This window comes from Lineus longissimus, chromosome 7 (assembly GCF_910592395.1).
Source record: "Lineus longissimus chromosome 7, tnLinLong1.2, whole genome shotgun sequence".
Classification (NCBI taxonomy): Eukaryota; Metazoa; Nemertea; class Pilidiophora; order Heteronemertea; family Lineidae; genus Lineus; species Lineus longissimus.
In genome coordinates this window covers 16,735,798-16,761,715 of record NC_088314.1, presented here as the reverse complement: position 1 = coordinate 16,761,715, position 25,918 = coordinate 16,735,798, and the positions used below count along the sequence as shown (strand labels likewise).

The 25,918-nt window shown below is 41.5% G+C and overlaps 2 protein-coding genes across 5 annotated transcripts in view; one reads left to right on the top strand and one right to left on the bottom strand.

Annotated features, from left to right (window-relative positions):
• Window positions 1-1,679: 1,679 nt before the first annotated feature.
• Window positions 1,680-7,051, bottom strand: LOC135491617 (uncharacterized). Its single transcript, XM_064777589.1, has 8 exons — window positions 6,969-7,051; window positions 6,437-6,569; window positions 5,329-5,817; window positions 4,461-4,589; window positions 3,727-3,996; window positions 2,901-3,023; window positions 2,309-2,441; window positions 1,680-1,971 (listed from the first exon to the last, which is right to left on the bottom strand). Exons 2-8 carry the CDS (start codon window positions 6,552-6,554, stop codon window positions 1,680-1,682), a joined length of 1,554 nt encoding a protein of 517 aa, XP_064633659.1. The 5' UTR covers window positions 6,555-6,569; window positions 6,969-7,051.
• A 154-nt stretch (window positions 7,052-7,205) lies between these two features.
• Window positions 7,206-25,918, top strand: part of LOC135490608 (ras association domain-containing protein 1-like) — a 63,358-nt gene continuing 44,645 nt past the window's right edge. The window contains exons 1-3 of one of the 4 annotated variants that reach the window (XM_064775852.1): window positions 7,206-7,310; window positions 8,104-8,132; window positions 13,351-13,888. In XM_064775852.1, coding sequence (XP_064631922.1) covers window positions 13,393-13,888 — 496 coding nt within the window. In that variant the 5' untranslated portion in view covers window positions 7,206-7,310; window positions 8,104-8,132; window positions 13,351-13,392. Of the gene's footprint in view, window positions 7,311-8,103; window positions 8,133-9,111; window positions 9,197-13,230; window positions 13,252-13,350; window positions 13,889-25,918 lie in introns of those variants that run through there. The other 3 variants (XM_064775851.1, XM_064775853.1, XM_064775854.1) reach the window with 3 other exon arrangements.

The following is a 25,918-nucleotide window of genomic DNA, read 5'->3' as shown; positions in this document are numbered from 1 at the left end:
ATGCAATAAGAATTAAAGAATGAGGACACAGTTTATGAAAGAAATTTCATTGTGATAGATATTATGTAACTGAGTTTGAGACTGGGCCATTTCATCAAGAAGAATTCGCTGGGTCAAACTTAAACCCTATTGCAGTGGGCATGCCACACGTCCCCCCACGTTAGACGACGTCATGAACTGATACAGTTTTAATTTATTTGCACTGTAGCCTCTACAAACAAGGTTAACACCTTCAGCGCCGAACCACGTAGATCTACGTGGCCCAAATCCCCCCTCTTTGAGCTGGTTATCGGAGTCTCATGTACTTCATGAAAGAACTACGCCATCGCCATCTTCAGGCAAAGGTAGGAACCACGTGGCCCAAATTCCCCTCTTTGAGCTGGTTATCGGAGTCTCATGAACTTCATGAAAGAACTACACCATCGCCATCTTCCGGGCAAGGAAGAAACTGAAAAGACTGAATAACGAAATGAAACTGTTCCGACGGTTTATGCCTGTTTCGCCTATTCCTGTTTCGCCTATTCCTGTTTCGCCTACAAAATTCCTGTTTCGCCTATTCCTGTTTCGCCTATTCCTGTTTCGCCTACTTTCCAGTACCCCTACAATAAATCGACTCTCCCACGGGGAACCTTAGGGATGCATGTCCATTTTATGGGGAAAACGTGAGGGGACAATTGGATGATGTTAACGATGTGATGACAATTTGACTAATCAAATGCCATCAACTTTGTTAACAAACCATGCCATGACCGTTTTGAAAGAGTCACCTTGAAAGCGGGGACAGTCCGGGACTTATTTGACCATATGACCATACTGACACACAGTAAAAACTAATAGATTAAGTAGAGTAAAGCAGTCGCTTATTTTATAAAAACAGGAATTCATGACTTTTTGATAAAAATACATAATACTGTACATTCTCATAATTATTTGATCAAAATCAGCTGTAAAACCCATGTCATAGTAAAGAACAATGTAGCTATAGGTATTCTTTCTATTACGAAGCCAGTTACTGACTAAGACAAAAGAAAGAGAATCCACAATATAAAATGCAGGCCTAAGAAACCTTTCTCAAATCTGATGAAAGGGTAAAATTTTCTTACTATTTTATTTCTTGCCTTTTAAAATAAGCTAAAACATAAGCCGATGTAAGCTATGTATAATTTTCCAAAGTTATTCCGAATAATACTGAAATAATTGACATGTCGCTAAATCCATTATTTCAGACTTTATTCTTAATGATAGCCTTTAACACTATAGTAAGGGACGATTCATATTCCTACGTCTGTGGGGAGGTTAGCAATACATTTGAATAGGCGAAACAGGAATAGGCGAAACAGGAATAGGCGAAACAGGAATACACCGTTCCGACACCGGGAATTTTTAGGGGGTTGAGTGGTGTTGGAAAAGGGGGTCATTTTGGTCATTTGTTGTCATTTTTCAACCAAAAAATAAAATATAGTAAAGGAGTGTACCTTACACAACTCTATTGATTCAAGAAGCCCTTGTCCTGGAGAAGTTAATACTGCAAAAGACCTTATGCAGTCATCTCTTATACTTTTTTTTCTGGGGGTCTGAAAAGGGGGAATTGGGGGGTGAAACACCGGCGCTGAAGGTGTTAACAATCCAGAGAAACATTAGTTCGATTCAAATACTGTTGATGGCGATTCTTTTGAATTTTAAATGACCACCCAGATAGATGACACCACAGCACTACTAGCCACTGCCCAGCACCGGGCAGTGCTCGACAAAAATGGGTTTTGAAGCATCTGCGTTAAGCGCGCATCGATTGCAGTGACCTTACTAACATTTGATGATTTTCTCGTGTCCGACTTGGACACCAGCACGCCAATCGTAACCCAATCACAGTCGTTCAGATAGTTTTTCGACGTCAGCGAAAGTTCGGACATCTTAATCATCCTCCTCTTCTCCATGCGCATCTTCATCACAGCATTTGATATTAACGGATTTCTGGAGAAAAAAAAGATAAACATCACGATTTTACTCTCTTATCAGACGCTCAATGACAGGTACATGTACACCATTAAGGAAACACCCAGATTTTCTTGATTTTTGTTGGGTTTTTTACCATGATTTTGTCACGTTCACGCCACCAGTCTTTTTTGGCATAATCTTTAGACAAATTTGATGTGCGATGTCATTTAAAGGTCTTTAAAAGCGGATTTTGCCATTTTAAAGGACCCCTGATGGCGACTTAATGTAAATTTATCTGCCTGCCTAGCTGCTGCCTACATTGTCCCTTGATACGGAGCAAAACTTCAAAACGATGAACAGAAAAATCTCTTACATGATTCTTATCCCGGAATACCTCTCCTTCATGTAATCCGAATCTTCAAATTCCTTCTTGGCTGTCTTGGCTCCCTGGCTGCTTTCACCTCTAACAGGTGGCTGGTGAGATGCGGAGCTTGATTTACCCATCCCTTAAAAGATCAAGAAACAATGAAAACAAATTTATGTGACCCGCCACAGCAAAACCAGGAGATCTTGCTCTGAGCTTGGCAGTTGAGATGAGTTGGTTGTTCATTTCACTGTTGTCTGCCTTTTGAGAAATATGAGCACATCAATTTCTTCCAATATCTCCTGGTGTCATTTAGGCTAATCCTTTGAGCGACATGCACCTGGTTTTGATAAGACAGATCACATCAAATATGAACATGCATACAGGTATACCTCACACACACTCTTAGGGCGTTTTTTTCATGTATTTTGGTGACGTCAGCGATGTTAATTTTTCGCTGACAATATACATGTAATTTATCAACCATAGATTTACCAAACTTTGGCCCCATGTAGCAGAGTCTTAATCAAAATCAATGATAATGTTTTTATGATGCCTAGTATGACTTTGTATTTAACTAGACTGGAAGTTAATGACTTACATGTGTCTTTGCGTTTTCTGATTTCCCCTGATTCATATTTTGGGGTATGAGCAACCCTCCGACGGTCTCCACTCAGCATCTTCTTGATATCTCGGCCCTCCTTACTCAGGTAGGGTTTCTCACCTGCAAGAAAGGGAAAACTGGGTTTGTTTGGTCTGGGATCCTGACCTCATTCTCGGCGTCACTGTCAAACGAAACCGAGGCCGGGAACCAGGATAATGCACTGTAAACGTCCGTGTGGTCGTTTCATAACAGGTACTGCGTAGTGGTGTCATTTTGTCTGGGATCCTGACTCATTCGTGGAGACACTGTCGGACAAAACCAAGGCCAGAGACCAGGCAAGGTTTGAGAAAGTGCGACTTGACTTTTTCATACCCTTTGCAACGCAAAAAAGGCGTGAAATTTTGGCAGTTTACAGAATCGGATTTCGAGAAATACTTGTCCAGTCAGGTTCAATATGCAAGGTTTACTGTACTTAGTAACTATAACTTATACCTTAAACTTAAGGCCTATGCTCTTTGTTAAAAATGTGAAAAAATTCGTAATTTAATTTGAAAGTTTCCAGTCACAAAATATGCACTAAATATCACCATTGCTGTTGTGTAAACAGATATACAAATACTATATATACCAAGTTTCAGCAAAGTTGCATGCATGAAAACTGCACGATTAGGGCATTGTGTATAACTGCATTTTCTATTTTTCTGACCCACAATTGAACACTGGTACTAACGGCGTACCTCTTTAATAATGATTGGCAACACAGAGCCTAGGCTATCAACAAAGCTAAAGCAGAAATGTATGGAGAGTCTCAAGTCAAACATACCGTCCATATCATCCCAATCGCTCCCGCTATCATCAGCAGGTCGTACCTCCTCCTTCTTATAAAAAGTCAACGGGCCGACAATCTTTGATGCATCTTCTTTCGTGATTCCCTTGGCATTTATCTTCCTATGACCCGCTGCCATCCCAGAACATTCCGGTGACGGTTCTTTCGATTGACGATTTTTTGTCGACTGATTCGAATCTTTGGACGTTTTAGATTCTGATGGTGATGAGAACAGGTCAGTTTCCGCTTCTCTCAGTCTCTTTGTTTCTGAAGAAGAAAAAAATTGGCGTTTGAACACGCAACCTCTTTCACAATCTCAATCATGAGGACACTGCGCTACCCCACTTCTCCTTGAAATTCTAGCCTTCAGTTTTTTGTCATTCCTAACACTTTTTACCTTCACCCATCAAAAAACTCGTGATTAATCTTAATGCAATCGTCACAGCAATTGGATTATTTTAACTCTCCACTCTATGCAGACAGGTTGCAAAGCATTCTCAATGCCGCTGAAAGGGTAGTCTACCTTTAACAGTCTGATATCAGCAGAGGTAAAGGTTTTCATCCAAACCAATCTATCTTGAAATCTTTCAGTAGAACTGAGATGAGCTGCTCATTCAGCATTACAAAACATGAACCGGAGCATTTCGGACCAGAACCCAAAAAACCTCACTCATCATGCAAAATCGAACTCAGCAAAATCTTGGGAGTCCATAATGACAGTGTCAACCCACCCACTTGACCAAAGGAGACTCTCTTCTTCGTGGCCGGCGATTTTTCCTGGGTCTGTAGTTTTTCCTGCTGCTGTTTATCCAACAGTTTCTTCATACGGTCCATCTCCACTTGCATCCGGATCATCTTCTCTGAAAGAAAACAGCATAAACTGACACACAAAATCCATTGCTTTCCAACTACAGTAGAACCTCTCTATTAAGGACACCCTTGGAAATGACTAGTCCTGTCCTTAATAGAGAGGTGTCCTGATACGAGAGGTGAAATTGAATGGAATGAACCAATTTGGGACCAAAACTAGTGTCTTTAATAGAGAGGGTGTCCTTTATAGAGAGGTGTCCGCTAAGGGAGGTTCTACTTTACTCTACGCACCCTGTTGGGGAGCCATATTCTGAACCAGGGGGCACCAGAAAATGACAAGGTAGCCCCTAGCACCTGATTATAAATAGAATGAAGTGTAGATTAGACATACATTTAATACATGTTAGAACCAATCAAATATAAGGCCTCTGGAGAGTTGTCAGGCTTTCGCATTTGAAAATTGAAGCCGCAGGGTTTCAGACAGAGTTAGGTTAGGAAGCTTAAGCGACCTCCATACAAGAAGAATATACAGTAGAACCTCCATTAGCGGACACCTCTCTATTAAGGACACCCTCTCTTTTTAAAGGACTAGTTTTGGTCCCAAATTGGGTGTTTCCATTCAATTTGACCTCCCTAATCAGGACACCTCTCTATTAAGGACAGCACTTGTCAGTCCGAAGGGTGTCCGTAATAGAGAGGTTCTACTGCAGTCTATTTTATAGGAGTGACAAAGCTTCTCCTCATAATGTCAAAGCTTGGTTGTTCTCCTTGAAATCAATAAGACAATACCTTCTAAAGATTCCTCCACCGGGTCCACAGAACTTCCAGCCGCTGCAGGGGCTGAAGTCCCTGTTGATGTGGCCTCTAGTTTATCGGTCCTCGCTCCCTGACCCACAGCTATTTCCGCGCTGGCTGCTCCTTGTCCACCTGAAGGTTTCACCACATCCATGTTTGGCACATCGTCCTCAGTGTCGGTGCAATCTGCTAAAAAGTCATCAATGTCATCCTGACTTATCGCATCACGGCCAGAATTGGGAGAACCAGTTTCACTTCGTTCTTTTTCGTTGGTGTTTCCCCGATTATTCGTAACACCTGTGAATTCAGAATCCGAGTCCGAATCGTCAGCCAGGAATGCATCAATGTCTTCTTGACTGACTGCATCTTTCGTGGCGGTTGCTGGGCCATGGTTAGCAGTGGGGCGTTGCAGCGTGTGTGGGTCGCCATCGACAGAGTCGAACAAGCAGGTTGTGCTGTCCGCACAGGTCACAGTTATCCCAGCTGAAATGTAATGGTCATCTTGGCTCATTACTCAAATTGCAGCTGACAAGAAAAATCTCTCAAAACTTTTTATACAGTGGAACCTCACTTTGCAGACACCTCTCGACTTATGACACTAGTTTTGCCCTCAAAGTGGTAGTTTCCATTCAATTTGACCTCTCTAATCAGGACACCTTTTTATTAAGGACAGCACTAACCAGTCCCGAGGGTGTCCTAAATAGAGAGGTTCAACTGTATTACTGATCGAATAAAAAATGTTCACGGGGGGGAAGGAATGAGGAATAAAAATATAATTCCAAATCATGCCCTGTAGTGTAAAATTGGCTAAACAGGATGACATCAATCATTTTGGGACCAAAACTGGTGTCTTAATAATAGAGAGGTTGACCTTATGAGAGAGATGAGCGCTAAGAAGAGACCTTCCACTGTATTTTCTTGTATTTTAAAGCTGATTTAATTAGTGGCCGATGCATTTTCATTTAAAGCAAGATGCTGCATCATCTTTTTCAGACTGTATCCTTTTTGCCCTGCCTTTTCAGATTTCCATCTGAAACACTATAGGGGGCCTACAGGGTGTGTCGTCTCATAATCAAATTTTTAAAATCTCCATTCGCCCCACCATCACTTTGATCTTCCTCATCAGAGTCTGACGATGCTGCAAGGAAATCATCAATTTCTTCTTGAGAGATCTCATCGTCTTTGGTGCCGTCCCCCATCACATCACTGACTGGAGCCATCGCTGCTGGTCAAATCTGAAATAATCAGACTAAGAATGCAAGAGAAGACCAAAAAGTGATAAATCAGCACAAATGCTGAACACGTTCAGACTCAGTCTCAGAGTCAGACAGACATATTTTCACCAGTTGATGCCGGTCCTGGATATGACGATGGTATGATTTGATATGTCTCGCGCATAACAGATATGACGTGTAAAGCCTACATGTATCTCCTTCAAAGAAAGTACTGCCTTGCGCAGTAGTTTAGAACTCATTAGAAATCAAAAGTGACAAATGTTTTTTTTAACACCTAGTAGGCCTACTATAGATGATAATTGTGTCTCTTCATATCAAAGCAAATTTTAGGTAGAAAAAAATAAAAACGCCATCTCATTCTACTAGAAGCATTGAACATATCATTTCTTTTCATTCTACCTTTTTGTATTAAAAATCGGAGAACCAAAAACCTCTTATTTTGATGTTTTTGTTGTAGCAAAATGTTGGCAGTTCTTGTAAACACCGCGAAATGGCTGGTACCACATAGTCTTTTCGTGGATTTGTACGCGAAAAACGATACACACAATACGCACAACCAGGATCGGCAGGTGCTACCACCTGGTGAATTTGCTTCACACCAAAGTAATCTTCATCGCAATATTGGTGGTGGAGGCAAGAAAATACGGGAAAGAAATGGGTGATATCTAAAACTTTTTGCCACCTAAACCCGATTTTCTTCTTTTTAGAAACATATAATTGACAGCAAAATGGCATTGCATGGTAGGTCACCTAAGTGTTTTTCAATTGGTCATGCTATATTGGCTGAATATTTCACGAGTTCCGCAAAAATGTCCATTTTGTCTGGTTGTCATAATGTCAACAACCAGAAAACTGAAAAATTAGCCAGCTATGGTAGGCCTACACTGTGAAAACAAAAGCTGTCAAATTAACGGCATGACGAGAATAGTTCAATGATCAGACCTTGTCAGATAGTGAAAGTGTTGTCAATGTCATTGACAGAAGATTGATCATCAGTCAAGTAGGCTACTCCTTTTGACAGTTCTGTTTGCTGGGCCTGACTGAAGAATTCACTTCCACTTTTTTGCCCTTTATTTCGTCACTTTTAAACCAAGGCTAATGACCTTTTTTAGGGAATGGCAGTGAATTGTCAAGTCCCTCCCTCAGAGGTCCTTCTTATGTCACTGCTTCATCACCGCATGTCATCATCATTGGGAAATTTTCATTTGAAATAACGTTAAGGTGTAAATGACAATAGTATAGAAGGACTCCTCAGGAGTGAGGTGATGATGACTTGGATGTTAATGTTATTGACAATGTGAACAATGGTGCCCTATGTCCATGGATTGCCCATTGGTAGTTTTCATATTTGATGAATCAAGATAGTTATGAATTTACAGAAACCAAAGGAAAAGAGTCTTAAAACCGTAAAAGACACATAAGCCATGTAAGAATTAGGTAGTAATTTGACAGATCTGACATGATGGGAAAAACAACCCTAAATCATCATGCCTGCTCCATTGACACAGTATTTAAAGATTAACCTTATCTTTAGCCTGCATTGGCTCCGAGATGGACTGCATGGTAAGTTGATTTCTGTCATCATGCAACCTGAGAAGCTGGAGGTGTTATTGATGAGGACATAAAGGAGATGCATGCCTCAAACTACAGTAGAACCTCTCTAATAAGGACACCCCTTGGGACTGACAACTGCTGTCCTTGATATTGAGAGGTGCCCTGATCATTAATCTTTATCTTTTTTGTGCTTGAGTTCAAATTGTGTGTGCAATTGCAATGAAATGAATACAAACATGTGCTGATAGTACAGAAGAACAAAAAGGTCATTTTCAATGGTAGTGACCTATTTGGTACCAAATGCAATATCCTTAAAGGAGAGTGTCCTTATTAGAGAGATGTTCGTTAAGTGAAGTTCCACTCTATGGTTTTATATAGGAAGTGTTAGTGCAGTTTTTTGATGTGCTTCTAGGTAGTGTTGGGTGCACACAGTGTGAATTTCTGTGTGATCATGTCGCTGATGTCTTTATAATCCTTTATTATAGAAAGTGAAGGTTTTTATGGCATCAGAAGCATCATGCTATCTACATGTAAGTCTTAAAGGGACACCTTGGGTGTGGGTTTTACCTAAGCAGGAGGATAATAACCCTGCTTGTCACCATGTGCCACCACCTGTATAGTATGACACCAATTCTGATCTCTAGTAATGACTTTTGCTAGGATTGTGGGGCAGCTTTGGAATTGTTTTTCAATTATCCTGTCATGGTCCTGCTGGAAACCATTTTTGTCTAAAAAACCAACATATCTCATGCTCAAGTTGTCCCTTTCAACAACAGAATGCCCAAAAAGTGTTTGTTTTTCTATAATAAGGTATTTTTCTGCAGCATGATCTTGCAGACCTTTACCTATGTGTGCTTGCGGTTTTTCTTTAGACTCCATGTTGTGGTATCACCGTCGATACACATTTTTGCCAACAGCTGCAATGGAACCGAAAGCTACAATGATTTTCAGATGGTGTAGTAACCTGTTTTGACCACCTGGCACGAATACTGTTCCCATATCCTACATTGTCATGGACGAGTTAGAAGACCTTTTTGTGCAGTGCTGAAGCTACGCATCCCCTCGTAATGATAGTGAGTCGGACCGTCACAATTTTTATTAGCTCAGCTGACAAAGTCAGCGGAGCTAGTCAAATAGCTATTCGATTGGTGTCCGTCCTTCCACCCATCCTGCCATCCTTCCATCATGCCATCTGTAGACAAAGTTGGGCATTTTGTAATCATACAACCGAGGCACTTCAAATCTAGTCTTGCTTTTAAACACCGCAGAAAATGTTACTTACGGAAAAAAATTTGGGCGATTCGACTCAAATTCAGCTCCCCAGGGGGCAAAATGCGTAAATGAAAAAACAATTTTTTGACGCTCTATTCCAGCAGATAAAAGCTTAAAATAAAGTTGAAAAGGTCTTCATGATACAGAAGTTTTGATATAAAATAGATTAGTGTCGATTTATATCACCAGTTGGCGGTAGTGAGCAAAACTGTTGTTTGACCCCGGATGACCCCGCTTTAAATTTCCCGCCGAGGTTACCTGGAGTACTATCGTCAAAAAAATGGCGGTGACATTTTTATTTCTACCGGAGCGATGATTTTGTAAGTGACGAATTTTCTTTTTTAAGCCTTTACGAAACGTATTTTGGTACGAAACTTCACACGTTTATAGAAAAGATCAACGAGAATGTGTTCAAATGCCCTCATAACGATGAGTTCAACAGAATTTGGTCAAAACAACCTTCGAATGGAGTCAACTTTCTTTGCGAAATTGAAGCGACGACCTCATTATTTATCGTAATTTATGCAGATCTGAGTCCAGCTGATGGGTGATGTTCTGATTTGTGTTCAAACTATTGGAAACTTCGGAAATTAGTTCTATTAGTTCTCCTATTCTGCAGGAGTATATTATAGCCATTGATGTTGACAGCTAAAAGCACGAAAACTTTGTTCAGGTTTCTCGTCCAATCACGTGACCTCTCCAACACTCGATAATGCACTCTTTTCGTCCACGTTTTAGGCCAATCTTCGGCCTAAACATGAAATCTAATAAGCGCAGTACTTAAATCAGATGTTTCTCTCGCCTTGAAAACATTCCTGGGTAAAATCCATTGAGATTAGCCGAGTTAATCCACTTTTTCCGTGCCTAAAATCTCTGTCGCTGAATTCTATAAATAGAAACTATTAACATCGCGGCAGTGTGGTTCCCATTGTGCGCCCTCCCACTTCACACCATGTCAGGAACTTTTACGGAGAGAGAGGGCGTGCGGTAAGAAGAATGGCCAAAATGACGTCACGTTTTCCTGGCAATGTCTCTTGCCAGCATCTTTACAGACAACGTTAGAACTAGAAAACGAATACACTGTATGTTAATTTGCAAAATTAAAAGCAGATTTCACCACTAACCAGCCAAATCGGAATACGACGGCGCAAAATGTTCTCGCTTTCCTCCTGCTAAAAAGCCTTGTTCCCGCACTCCTATTTTAATTTATGCCAAGGAATATGATATGATCTGTTTTCACTTTTTTGTAATTAAATGGTATTCATATAATGAGATCAATAGTAGTGTCCGTGTCAGATCCCATCATGGAGAAATTGTAAACAAACGCATGTGTGCAGTTCAAATGTAAACAAAAATGTATTTTGATACTTTTGGTTGCTGGACTTGGGTTTTCCCGCAGTAAGGAGCTGGGGTCAAATTGATGGTCTATCGTATATTGGTACTGTATTAGCCAGAGCTAGCCCTTGATTATGAAGGGATTTTCAAATTAAGGTTACAATGGTATGTTTATGTGCTCACCACAGCTTTCAAAACTTGATGTATCTGAAGAGGCACTCTGAACTTGGCATGGCCTTATCAAGGAGCTGCTCACGGTGCTGAACTTCTAGCTTGCCTGTCGACTAAGTGCCTTGCCCGAGATCATGCTACATGTAGGAGGAGCACGCATTTTAAAGTTTTAGTAGTGATAGTGCAATTGGTCCGAGCCATTTGGAGGCCGACATGTGAAGGCCTATCTGGGTTCTCCTTCATCTCCGTATAAAAAGGGGCATATTGCTGACTAAGGAACGAGGTATATTCACATTGCCTCATCATCTCATTCGGACCAATTGATTTACTTTTATATGCACGCATACAGCACGCCACAGGGTCCGAGTCTGTGGACAAATGGTTGGTTTAATTTGTCTCTTCGATATTGCTCCTTTGATATTGCATTATATTTTCATTGCAATTCAATCTATTCAAGGTATAGCCCATTTGAACCTGCCTGCGCCACGGGTACAATGCTAGTAATTATTTATACCTCCATGATCACATCGTTCAACTAGTCTTCTCTCCCCAGCCCAGGTGCCTCACACGGACCTTCACGTCCCCATACTCAAGACCAACTCTTACAATATCGCCCTCAAAACAACCCTGGAGTCATGAATTCACAGGTGCTCCTGTGAAATCTCAGTTCTAGTTTATTTATCAAACTTTATCGAGGGTTATCGAATCGAATGGATGTGTCGATCGTCGGGGCGGATTGATATGTGGTTAGGTTGTGCGTCCAAGGCGATTAGGTCATTCAGTTAGTTTGAGAAAGATCATGATCATGAAGATGCGTGTTGTGTTATCATAACTGGAAAATAAGTTGAAGTTACTATTAGTAGTACGATTCTTACATGAGTAAAAAGTAGACGTTTTAAGCAACACAATAATGTTACTCCCATAAAAAAACTCAATTCTCCTTACCACTCACAGAAGCCAAGCGATTGCTGTTAAGTTATGCAGGGGCTTAATCAATTACTTGCACTCCATGTGGGGTGAATAACATTACCTATTGAACGGCTGGCTGTAGGGGGATGATTGGAACAGCCGGTATACCTGCTGACCTGCTGAACCGAGGTTAATGTTATTTTCAATCCACGATTGCAGGTCACCTGATTTTCGAGATTTCGCGGGAAATGAAATTGTAAACAAACGCATGTGTGCAGTTCAAATGTAAACAAAAATTTATTTTTGGTACTTTTGGTTGCTGGACTTGGGTTTTCCCGCAGTTAGGAGCTGGATCATAGGTGACCATAGTCTTTTATGTGCTCAGCTCACCACAGCTTTCAATACTTGATGTATCTGAAGAGGCGCGCGGAACCTGACATGGCCTTACCAAGGAGCTGCTAACTTTGCCTTTTTGGCTGAGACATTGCTTCATGTAGGACTAGGAGGAGCACGCATTTTAAAGTTCTAGTAGTGATAGTTGGTTCGAGCCATTTGGAAGCCGACATGTGAAGGCCTATCTGGGTTCTCCTTCTTCTCCGTATAAAAAGGGGCATATTGCTGACTAAGGAACAAGGCATATTGACATTGCCTCATCATCTCTATGGGACCAATTGATATACTTTTATATGCACGCATACATCGTGCCATTTCAGGGTCCGAGTCTGTGGACAATTGGTTTGATTAATTTGTCTCTTCGATATTGCTCCTTTATTGCATTAGATTTTCATCGCAATTCGATCTATTCAAGATATAGCCAATTTGAACCTGTCTGCGCCAAGGATAGATTGGTTCCAGATCGACTCACTATGACTAGGAATACGCAGTAGAGCACAATGTCATGAAAAACGACCCTTTGTATTGTAAATTCCAATCACCTGCAGGACAGGTCAATTTCTCTCAATAAAATTAATTTTGTTGACTCCTGTAATCTCTACCTTATCAAAAAAAAAGGAAAGTGGTGCTAGTCCCAAACTGGTAATTTCTATTTATTTTGACCTCTGTTAAATCATGATACCTCTCAATTACAGACAGCATTTTGTATCCTTGTGCTGTACAACCCAGCCTGGACATACCACAGTTGTCCATGGAGAAGTCTCATCCTCTCTGACACTTTTTTTCTGTAAAGCTACTGATACAACATGCTGAACTAGGGATATCTTCCGTTGCCTCCTGTAATATTTACATACCATGGCTGATTAGTTCAATCATATTTCATCCACCTGGCAGCTCTGCATTGGAAATTTTAGTGGTATAACGTGTTCTCTTGACCTTCAAACAGTAGTATAAAGCCGATATTTACTACTTTATACCGTCAGTTCTATGTTATTAGGTCATCCAGCTGAGCGCCAGGCCCTTGGGCCTCTTGTTTTCACAAATCTAGGTTATTCGCAAAATATCCACGAGAATAAAATGCTGCAGTAGCTGTAAGTGTAAAATCGTCAATGTTTCTGATAATTTTAATGCTTCCATTCTGTTACAGGTCTGATCACAGTTCTCTCCGCTGAACGACAAGATCATCTCAATGCAGGCCTCGGGTCTCGTGCAGTCGTGTGCGGCTGATGAAAAAGTGGCAATGGCGCGTGAATTCGTCGAACGTCTGACATACCAGGAGTTGGAGAGAATGGCAAAGGTGGACAAACGAACAGCAAACGACGATAACGCAATGGAAGAATTATTCGGGAAGATTAAACGCAAGCTGAGTCAGCCGTTTGTCAATATGGAACAGTATATGAATAAAGTTTCAAACGAACAGAGTAGAAATCACCGGCGCCGGACTGGCGCCCATGGAAGCCCAAACCATGGTACGCGTAGTCTAAAAGTGCGGTACGAAGTCCATGAAAAGATCGAATTGGCACATTTTGACTACATGTTTGCCACTGGAACGCTCAGGGATAAACCTCAGCTGAAGCTCGGAGAAGGACATGAGTTTTCTTTGACACCAATAACTAACCCAACTTTCTGTGATTATTGCGGCGACCTGATCTGGGGCATGACCAAGAAGTGTCTCAAATGCAGCCGTAAGTAGACATTCTTTGGATTATTTGTTCCTATTTCTTTTCTCGAAGTCGAGATTGGTAAATACTGGCATTACCGACACGTCTGCTGCGCCTAAAGTGCCCGGCAGACAAGATCAAATCTCAAATGTGATCCGGCACAGCACAACCAGGCACATGTCACACAAAAGATGAGCCTAAAAGAGATACCAGGTGATAATGGCAAGCGTGAATCATTTCGACATACTGTGAGATGTGAGAGACCCCTATTGGTGACTTTGTGTAACTTTATCTTGGCTGCCTAGCTGCTGCCTATGTTGTCCCTTTAACCCCTGATTCCCTAAGGATGATCAGACTACAACTCCCCCATCAAGTATCATCGCCTGACTCGGACTGCTCACATACACCTTATCAAATCAATTGCCAGTTTGTGTAGACTTGAAATATATTTACTGTCGAACTTTATTTACATAAATGTTCTGTATATTGTGCACAAGTTTATCACCATTTCACCTGTTTGATACATTCCTTGTGAAAACATTCATCGGCCTGGGGCCAATTTATTCATGTTTTAATACACTTTTATTTCATTTTATGCGATAGGACAGCCGCAGTGTACGATACTAATGAGGTCTGGCCAGCTGACACATACCTGTGTGTTGGTAGTATGTGCATACTCTAGTTTCACCTATATGACCTGTCATGGAATGACAAAATCGAAACAAAAACCAAGCCGCAACTTGACATACAGACAATTTGATGTGTCTGACCACTGAACATGTTGTCGAATGGCATTGAACGACTCTGCGCAAGATATTTAGCTTCAATTGAATATTCACACCGGTCTTACCCTGGTGAAACTAGAGTTAAGAGTATTATTCAAATGAAATTACCCAGTTTTACAGTTCTCATGATAAAATTTTTAAATACTGATCAACAAATGGAATATCGAATGCAGATTTTTCAAACACTTCTAACCTAAGTGCAGCTTTTTAGAATACAGCAAGTATTTGAAATTGAGAATGAATATACAATGGGACCTCCCTTAACCCTTAAAGCGCCGAATTAACAAAATCATATTACCCCTGAGCGCCGAATTAACCGAGCATTTTTGAAAATGATTAATAACAACGTTATTTTTGTTACAAACACTATGGAATGTACTGATGATTTTATACAAATGGTAATTCCCGTCGATTTTTGTGACATTTCCCGCCAAAATTTACTAATTAGGGGTTAATTAGTGCAAATACCCATAATCAACAAAAATATGGCCAGAACATACCTCCATCAGCTTTTTATACCTCCCTTGGTATTTTAATATGAAGTCTGGGTCTAAATACATCGTTTCCATCCGATTCCTGGTCGAAGCATCCGTCTAATTAGTCGTAGCAGCGCTAATTACTCCTGATGACGTCATTCCCGCGAAAATGGGGCTTCAAGTTTTTGATAAAATACTCAAAAGCTTGTATAGAAACTTGAAATTTGTTCGATGCCATTTTGTGCTAAGCATCACTGTCGAAGTACCAAAGAGCGTACATGCACACTCACTGCCATCTCTTAGCAGACAGGTGGAACTAAATGTCTGCTGTCGACGATCGTCGCCTCTGGCGCTTTCCCCCTTATGTCGACGATCGTCGCCTCTGGCGGTTTAAGGGTTAATGGTCACCACTCTGTTAAGGGCACCCTCTTCATTAAGGACGGAAATTGGTTGTTTCCATTCAATTTGACCTCTCCAATCAGGACACCTCCCTATTAAGGACAGCACTTGTCAGTCCCAAGGGTGTCCTTTATAGAGAGGTTCTAGTTGGAGAAGGTAACGTAAGACATCACAGAATAACGTGCATTGGGGATGGATGGTTGAATGTTGCAAGATATATCCACGGCCATTTTACAATGAAAGTGATATGCATGGTGTGTTAGTAACTGTTAGCGGGTCATAAATGGTGCTGTGCGCAATGCAAGAGTCAATCATGACTTCAAAAACGACCCGTCTTTAGTTTGTGAAATATTGAAATAAATCAGAGTCGGACTACAAGGTCCAGAAGGATCAAAGCTAGCTCCTGATTTTATTTCATTCCAATATCTTAAAACAATATTGAGTTTAGTGCTGAGCATGCACTTGGACATTACTAGCTCTATTAACAGTATTGGGCGACTGTAAATCTAAGTAGGAGGAAACAAGAGGCCCCGTAGGAAAGCTGCGCTGTCAAAGAGAGTCACCCTCTCTATAACATGAATATGCCAGGATCTCCTGCGAATCAAACCCGGGGCCTCAGACAGAGGTGACAGGTGCGGTAGTTTTCACTGCCCCACTCCAACAGCCCAAATTCTTCTTTGGCCTATTGGCTCTCTGCATATTCCAATCAACCACATGTATTGATTCAAGTTGAAACATCATCAGAGAGCATTTCAGAAACGTTATCTTCAGTAGGCGATATCTCATCAACCTAAAGTGATTCTAAATATAACCAATTACGCTGTGGTCCATGTCTGACCAGTGTAAGCAACATGGATTGAATTTAGTCCAGGCACACATGTACACCACCAAGAGTTTTGTATCTTCTCAAGATCTAAAACATCACTCCAGAACTACGTAAGGGGTACGCCATTCACCATTCGTAACTGAGAGAAATGGCCTTCATTGATTGACTAATGGTAGGGTCTAATATTCATGATAAAGCATAAGTATCTTGTTAGCTATATTAGCTTTATCCCTGCTATCATGTGATACCTAGCTGACCATACTGGTGGAGTAACCTCGAGGGTAGTTGATATCGGACAAAAAAAAACTTTTTAACCTGAGAACTTGGAGAAATGGCCTTCATTTCCGATAGATCAGTGGCAAGATCTTGTATTCATGATAAACCCTTAATATATCTTGTTAGCTACGTTAGCTTCATCCCTGCTAGTGCTAATGCAAATCTGACCATCTGGTGGATATGAGCTAGCAGCCAATAAGATGAAATAGCCAATGTGTGTAATGTTAGCTTACGATTAGCAACATAAATCACAGATTGAATGGTAATAAGGTATGGAAGGTAAAGTAAAATATCCACATCACACCTATCTGTACACTGCACGAAATTTATTTCTTGATCATTTTGTAAAATGCAAGGAGGATGTGTAATAGTTGAGTCCTTACAGTAATTGAACGGGTTAAAAACCCTAGAAATTATTGTCATGTAACATACAGTAGAACCTCTCTAATAAGGACAACCTCGGGACTGAGAAGTGCTGTCCTTAATAGAGAGGTGTCCTGATTAGAGAGGTCAAATTACTTGAAAAAAAAACTTTGGGACCAAAACTAGTGTCCTTATTAGAGAGGTTGTCCTTGATAGAGAGGTGTCCACTAAGAGAGCTTTCATTGTACACATGGGTATTGGGGCTTTTTCTCTAGGGGACATTGTAAAATCTACTCGGCCAACAGACCCGAGCTAATTACTGCCTCATCAGAGCTGGAGCTTATCCCAGCTACTACACGCATCTTAACATTAAGCGACTTTAGAAGTATGACTCCCCCTGAATAGGATGCAAGTCCATCGCAGGATACCTCCCCAGTTGGACTGGTACCCATCACACCAGGGCAGTGTTCTCCACAAGGCCATTTGTCAGGGTGGCCCACCCTACCTTGGCAGCTTACCACCCTACCTTGCTCTAGAACTTTGTAGAGGGTTCCTATAGGGCCACCCTACCTCAAGTTCTTGGCCACCCTACCTTGTGTTGCACACTGGTAAAACGTCATGAAAATCAAGGGTATCACCCTACCTTGAGAAAACCCTGTGGAGAACACTGCAGGGTGGGGTGAGGAAGGTAGGGCAGATAAATTTCCCAAGATCCAAAGCGAGCAGTCCTAGCTGGGAATCGAACCCATGATCTTTGGATTATGAGGTCGAGACCTTAACCACTAGACCATGCCGCTCTGATGGGGCATACATGTAGAAGCAATTCTAAATGGCTCCTGCTCTGACAGGAAATCGACAGCACGAAAGGGCGATTACGCAATTCAGTACCAAATCAATTGCTACAACCAGCTACATGAACATCGCCATCACAAGACAGCTTTTTATTATATCATATCACGATATAATCTGGAGACCAGCAGAGAGAGCTCTTATGCATGATTGGTAGTTTCCATCAATATATTGTAGGGAAGCATCAACAAGGTCATTCCTGGAGGCAGTTAGGAAGATTACATGCCCTTATGATTGGTGGTCTCTATCACAGCACCGATCGATCATGATTTATAGTGCAGACGTTTAATCTGAGGATGGGAAAAGGGAATAGAACCTGTCTTGATGTTCTGTTATAATTGAAGCGGGTTTCCCACGATTCAGCGAGTCAGCCTACTTTTCACATTTTCTCAGTGGGGAATAAGACCTTCTCATATCCTGTTTGAAAGTCTAGGGCAGACCGGTTCTGCACTGCTGAACATGTAGGCAATAGGCCCGCAATAGGGATCCATCCAGAAATTTGCGTATGACTTGGTGATGCATCAATTACTCTGATACCGACTGTGGCACGGGAAGGGCAGGGTATTGCTAGTGCGAAATTTGCTTTAATGCTGCATCCTGATGAGCTGTTTCAAGTGATTCTTCTGCCTCTCGAAATTTTGAAATGCAGGGATTTTAGAAATTAGCAATGAAAAAGGGCACAGTGAATAGAGAAAAAGGCTAGAGGTAGCAACCTTCTGTGACAGAAAATATTTCGGCTGTTCTTATAATAAAAAGGCAGAGAGCACGTAAAGAGGGGCAGGGTGCACCCTATTTTCATCAAGAAGAACACTTATTTCATCCAAACCTGGATGCAATCCTCTGCGCCTTTGGAAAAATCCCAAATCCCATTTAAATAAGGGTGCCTACTGTCTATCCCGAAAGTGTGTGGGTGATCTTTGGCTGATCCTGGCGTCCTGATAAAGACCATTCCCCCTCCTTAGAAAATCAATACGCTACTTCCATAAATCTTACGTCATCCTCAACGCATGTAATTAGTCCAAGTTGTCAGGTTCTGCAGCAGCATAAGATAATTAGCTTCGTTAAACTTCTATCAGTTTAGGTAAGATGCTGTATAAATCATTGCCCATGCATTAAATAGTAATCAACTTCATTTCTTGACACTTGAAATTGACAATCTTCGCATGAGCCCAGCGCTGAACACCCCGCCCTGACCAAGTATAATAGCAGCCATTTTGACAGAACCGTCTCTGGACAAAATCCTCTGCCTCTTGAAATGTACATGCTTCCTGTCCATAGCATGGACAGTTTGAAAGATGCTCGAAGGTTCATCAAATATTCATTGAAGTTGGCAATTTAACACTTTCAGCGCCGTCGAGCATATATTGATGTCACTTTTTCTGCCAAAAATACCCCCCTCCAGCTAATTAGTTCACTGAAGGCTTCGACATTAGAACAACACAAACGTAATCTTCAAATCGGGTGACGAAGGAAGCCGGTTGTGAAGCGATTCTGGCTTTAGTAGGGTTTTTTTAAGGGGGTCGGGAGTGCTGTAAAGGGGATTGATTTGGTCACTTTTGTCAATTTTCTGCCACAAAAATCAGATACAGTTAGGGGGCAAAGTAATCTTGTCTTTGTTGTTTCAGCAAGCTCTGGTCTTTAGGAAGCTATTGTGCTATCTCTGATATATTCTTTCCCTGGGGGTCTGAAAATGGGGTTTTGAGGGGTGAAAGTGTTAATGGGGAGTTTTTTACATGAACTGCGGTACAGCAGTATCATCATTCTATATCCGACCACTGTAATTATATTTTAATTAGGAGAACAGACATCTTGTAGAATTCTCGCTGATCTGTCCCCAGAGACCGCCTTCAACCAGACGATGTATCCGATACAATTAGCCAGACGAGATTATTAATGAAATATAGACATTTTATTCTTGGGAGATGCCGGCGTTGCGGAGGGAATAGAATAAAAAGTATACGCGTCAATCATTTTGATTTTAATGTAATAATTTAGGGAGACCAATGTCATAGGGGTTTTGAGTGTCGGTTCAGAATCAGGAAGTTGAGGGTTCGACTTTCGGTAGGCTCACTGCTTTTTTGTCTCGATGTCCTTGAGCAAGACACTTTAAACCATCAATCTGCATCCTGCGAATAAGATGTAAAGTTTTACCTAATGCGTATGTCAAGCAATTAGGCAGAACCCAACTGTCAAGTGTAACTCACAACTTTTGGTAGGATCACTGCTTTTTCATTTCGTTGTCCTTGAGCAAGACACTTAAACATTAATTGCTTCATCCTTCGAATGAGATGTTGTACCTAATGTGTATTCCAGGCCGAGCAATAGCATTCCGCGAAGATGACGTCACTGCAGCTGCTGCCCTCTATTTCCCCATCGCTGAATTACAGGCAATGTCGGACAAATATGCGGTTTCGTAATGGATTCAGGCTTTCTAACTAGGGCAGTTAGATTCAATCTGGCACATGTCCGAGTGTTGGAAATACTACATAATTGTTCTGAATATTTCTCTCTCTGACTCTATGGTATCATTCATGCTAAAAACAATGCAGGGTCAAAGATAATTGACTTTTGAAATAAGCTCAAATGCGTAGAAATAAGTGTCGATGTCCGACTGTCGCGTGACTAAAACGTCATCAATATCTTATGCAAATGACCTTGTGAGCTATAAATAGTAACTTCGCGGGATGCTATTAGATAGCCCATTGAAATAGGCTTCGATCTGCTATGCTGTGCAGCGAGCCTATCTGCGGCCTCGAAAAAGGCCAGGAATTTCAGTCATACATGTACGCAATTTAGCCTTCTGCACAGACGGAGGCCCAGGATCTGTAATGTATTTACATGTAACATCCGTGCGTGGAGCTCTCTTTTCAGGATAGCTGCTTGGAGGATGGCCATGCAGACTATCACAGCGATATTTGAAGAATGATCAGACGTTTACTAGATGCACGCCCTATATTATTTTCGAATCGGCCAATCACTGGGCGTTTGGCAATTTGTGATGTTGGCGCCACGTGGAAATAATTGATGTGATAAAGTTGTTTACTTTCAGCCCAGCGAATGAAACACCACCATTCGAGGCTTATTCCTGTCCTACTTGCTGTAGGGCGGGCCAGAACCGGTCTAGCAATTAGACAGCATCCGACTTCATAGTGTAGCTCATTATGGGCTCGTCTCCCAGTCACAAGGCCAATTATCCAGAGTGGTGTGGTGAAGGTTTGCAGTAATTGTAATTTTTTGCCTCACCGCAGACGTTAATTCGGCTTAACTCCTTGCAAGAAGTGCTTCAGGTCTCAGGGGGCTTGCCCTGCCGTGAGCAAATGTGGTTAATGGAGGCCATTATCACTTACTGAGTCGGAATCTCACTTGCATGAGGTACATGTAGTCTGCTCAGTAATGTAATAAACTGTATGATTTGAAGTTACAGTGGAACTTCCCTTAGCGGACACCTCTCTATTATGGCACCCTCTCTATTAAGGACACTAGTTTTGGTCCAAATTAGTTGTTTCCAATCAATTTTACCTCTCTAATCAGGACACCTCTCTATCAAGGACGCACTTGTCAGTCCCGAGAGTGTCCTTAATAGAGAGGTTCTACTGTATATGATTTTCTGGTACAGTGGAACCTCCCTTAGTGGACACCTCCGTATTGAGGACACCCTTAAGGACTCTAGTTATGGTCCCAACGTGCTTATTGCCTTTCAATTTGACCTCTCTAAGCAGGACACCTCTCTTTTTAGGACGGCGCCTGTCAGTCCTGAGGGTGTCCCTAATAGAGAGGTTCTACTGTTCTGCGTATAATGTGGGTCTATCACTACATGATACCACATCACGTTGAAGAAGGAGACATTTTATGGATTTTAAGAAAACTACCCGAAATATGTTCTTCATGTCCTTCAGCTATTTCTACTGAGAAGGAATCTCACTTGCATGAGGCAGTCACCGCAGTGACGTATATATAAAGCAAGTATAATTGGCAGTAACTACATATGTGGGTCTATCGCTTCATATTACCACAGCAGGTTTGAAGGATGAGACATTTTATGGATTTTTTAGGTCTGAAAATTGCCCAATATGTCCTTCAGCTTACGACAGATATCTTTTTGTCTCAATTATAAGTTTTTATGTGTACGTAAAATGACGTGTACTATGCACATCACCTGCGGCCAAAGGCTTCAAAAACGGCATTGATGTCCTGCATAGAGACTGTTGATTTATTTTGTGCAGTGTTATCACACAGTAGAACCTCTATTAGCAGACACCTCTCTATTAAGGACAACCTCTCTATTAAGGACACTAGTTTTCGTCCCAAATTGGTTGTTTCTATTCAATTTGACCTCTCTAATCAGGACACCTCTCTATTAAGGACAGCGCTTGTCAGTCCCGAGGGTGTCTTTAATAGAGAGGTTCTACTGTAGTTCTGGTTGATACTTGGGATGTGGTGGTAGAATATTGATCATTATTGATCATTATGCTCAGGGCCTTTTGGCCAAGGAGGGGGTCTATCAATCTACTCATGTTTCCCACTTGGTGGGGTATCTTTCTTGCTTGGGCATAGACACCAGGTAAAAGGACTGGGTTTTAAGTCATATTCGAAGGACCGCGAGCAGCCTGGAATTTCAGTTCCACACAATTCATCCAGAAAACAAATGTTTGTTTCTTCCCGGGATTGAACCCGGGCCCTATTGGGTGGTAGCCAACAGTGTTCATTACTACTGCATGACCTCAGCATTTTTGTTTGCAGTACGTCCATCAGCTGATGTCAACGCATCCTGATAAATGTCGCACTCTGATCCATTAAGGACAATTGACTAATTAACAATATGTATGTTATGTTATTATTGAAAACACATAGTACAATATCATTTCCGCTGCTCATTTGTGACACAATCTTTCAAATGACAGCCCGCCCTGGACCTGTTACAAAACTCAATAAAACTGAAACTGAATTGTTGAAGAGATTCATCTGTCATGTAGTAATCCTGTCAGAATAGAGATTCTTCAAATAATGACAAAGTATTTGATTGTTAAAGGACTAACCTACACATTTTCGATGTCAACTGTCCATCTTGGTCTTCCCAAGGCCTACTTACCGCTGCTCCGCAAGGACGCGTGGGGCCCCGACGAACTCGAGCCTCGGACCTAGCCTCATTCCCAGAACGAGACTAGGTCAATCCATGATCAAGATGGACAGTTGACATCGAAAATTTGGAGGCTATAGTTCTTTAACATGCAAATACTTCGTCATTGTTTGCAGAATCTCTATTCTGACTGAAACTTGCATTGCACTCGAAGCTGTCCAAATAGAGCAATTCTTGGCATAGGATGGCAAAAAAAAGTGTATTTGCTCATCAATGAGACGTTCCATGTCTGGCATTTATTGCGACACTATTGCTATAGTTACCACATATATTCTCAAAATGGCCAAGAGAACTAGAATCCTTTTATCGCTGGATTGATATCGCTATAGAAAACTAATCAATTATCTCCCGGCAACACAATGGAGCTGTGAATGGCATTCCTCAAGCCCACTACAACGTGAAAAATTAAGATCACTATTGATTGTCTGTTCAATCAGACAGAGAACCAACATACAGTGGAACCTCCCTTAGGGGACACCCTCTCTAATAAGGACATCCTCACTAATAAGGACACCCTCTCTATTAAGGACACTAGTTTTGGTCCATTGTTTGTTGTTTCCATTGAATATGACCTCTCTGATAAGGACACCTCTTCATTAAGAACAGCACTTGTCAGTCCCGAGAATAAAGAGAGGTTTTACTGTGCTACAAACCCCTTTATTTTGCAGTCCTAAATGTTTACAAAAAGCGTCAAATTTTACCTCCTCGCGAAGCCACTTCTTTTTATGGTTTTTAGCACCTAAAGCCTCTTCTATTCATATCTGGATTTCAGCACCAGGACTCTACTATTCATATCCAGTTTTGGACACTCGAATCCTCTTCTATTCATTTAAAATCTTTTCATTAATGTTCCCTTCTATCCCTGCCGAACATTAATTGTCTTCCATCATTTCTCTCCTCCCTATTACGTATTTGTGCAGCACCGTCAAGTCCAGAGGAATATGACGAATATGACGTATTCTTCCAGGAAACGTCCTTTTATGGTCAGTTGTTCTGAGAAATATTCCTATGTTCATTCCAGCAATATAGCTAGACGGACTTTGTATAATTTGCACCTTTAGTTCTTAATTGCAAATCAAATATATTTTTATTTTGGATAGTTATTTTATCTTTTATCCAAACGTTGCTTTCGAAAAGTTTCTTATTTCTGGGTTAGAAGATACATGTAAGATTTTCAGTAGTGGTTTCAGAAATGTTGAAAGGGGCTTAGCCCCAACAAGACAGTGTCATTGGTACGACCTTGGAAATGATGGAGAGGCTGGTGGCTGTCCCTCAAAAAAATGTGAAAATATTAATGGAAAGAGCCAGTTGCGATGACCACTGCACACAAGAGATTTTATCAGATGCGATGATTGTAGCAACTAGCTTGTTGGGTGCTTTCTACATAGCAAATCATACAGCATGCTTCCTAAATACTGCACTGTAATAAAACTTGGTTATGGTAGGCTACAACACCAGTGTTTCATGTTCTTTCTGGCATGACTCAGTGCTTGCTGCAGATAAAGCATGTTTGTGACTTAAGCCACCTGTTATCCTGTTGTGGCATGAGAACTAGCGATAGAGCTTGCTTCCAATGTTGGCAGAACTTCCGTCCCCCAAGAGAGGTCCATCCAGCTGGCGGGAGAACCACCATCCCTCCCCTCCATCCATCCACCCACCCAACCCAGGCCTCTTTAAATCTACCCCTGCTCAAAATAACAATGAGGGTTGTTGTCAAGCTTTGGTTTGATGTGGTGCCATCTGCCAGAAGAAAAGAGAACCATTACTAACTGCCATCTGAGAGTTTATCATTTAGTTGGTAAGAAATCTCATAGGTGTCACTGGTGCAGTACTCCTGCCTCAAGGAGATTGATAGATGAGTTGTAGAGGGACTGCAGCCAGATGCCGGGGGTCCAGTTGGAAGTCTAGGTGACAACTATGCACAATAATGGCTCAATATTGGGTGCATGTATGTCTTAAGAGAGGTTTTAGAACCTCATCAAAATACCATTTCCATATTAGCTTTAAGCACTATCAATAAACTGTTAAGCTAATAAATTAGTTGAATTTTTTAGAGCATGTGTTTGTGACAGTAATCAATCAACAACCAGCCAATAGGAGTGATAACAATGGGAGCTGATTAATCTTGTAAAAGCCCCCTAGTGTCAGAATCTTGAACCTAGTGCTAGATAAGGTGCTTCAGTATTACTTCAGCTTTCTTAGTCGTTTAAATATGTTCTTGATATCACCTGTTGAAACTTCTACAGTATTTGAAAAAAGTCGTTTGAACTGCCTCTTGTTTGCGAAAGCAAACATAATATAGTGAGAGCAATATATGTTTGAAGAGTATTTCGAGACTCTTACAACACGGCTCTACCGCTGTGCGTTTATGTGCTTTTGGAGTGCAATATGAACGGTAAGCCCCGAACTGTGTCCCATTTGCTTGTGACTTTCGGCTGGATTTATGGATGATGAATACTTCAGTAAATACGAGGCTTGACTACCATAATGTCAGACATGATTGGTGACAGTCTAACACAACTAATGACAGACTGACATGGCTAATAACCGACTGCAAGTGACAAACTGATATGGCAAGTTACAATGAACTGACATGACTAATGCAGACTGACATGGCTGGTGACAACCCGACATGGCTGGTATGGCAAGCTGGCATGCCTAGTGACAGACTGGCGAGGCTAGTAAGAAACTGGCGTGGCTATTGACAAACTGGGGTGGCTAGTGAAAAACTGGCATGACCAGTGACAAACTGGCTTGGATAGTAACAAACTGACGTGGCCAATGGTAGACTGATATAGCTGGTAGTTGACTGGCATGGCTAGTGGCAGATTGGCATGACTAGAGTGGCTGACTGGCTTGGCTAGTCATAAACTGACATGGCCTGTGGCAGACCTGCAAGGCCAGTGACAAACTGACATGGCTCAGGGCAGACTGACATGGCTA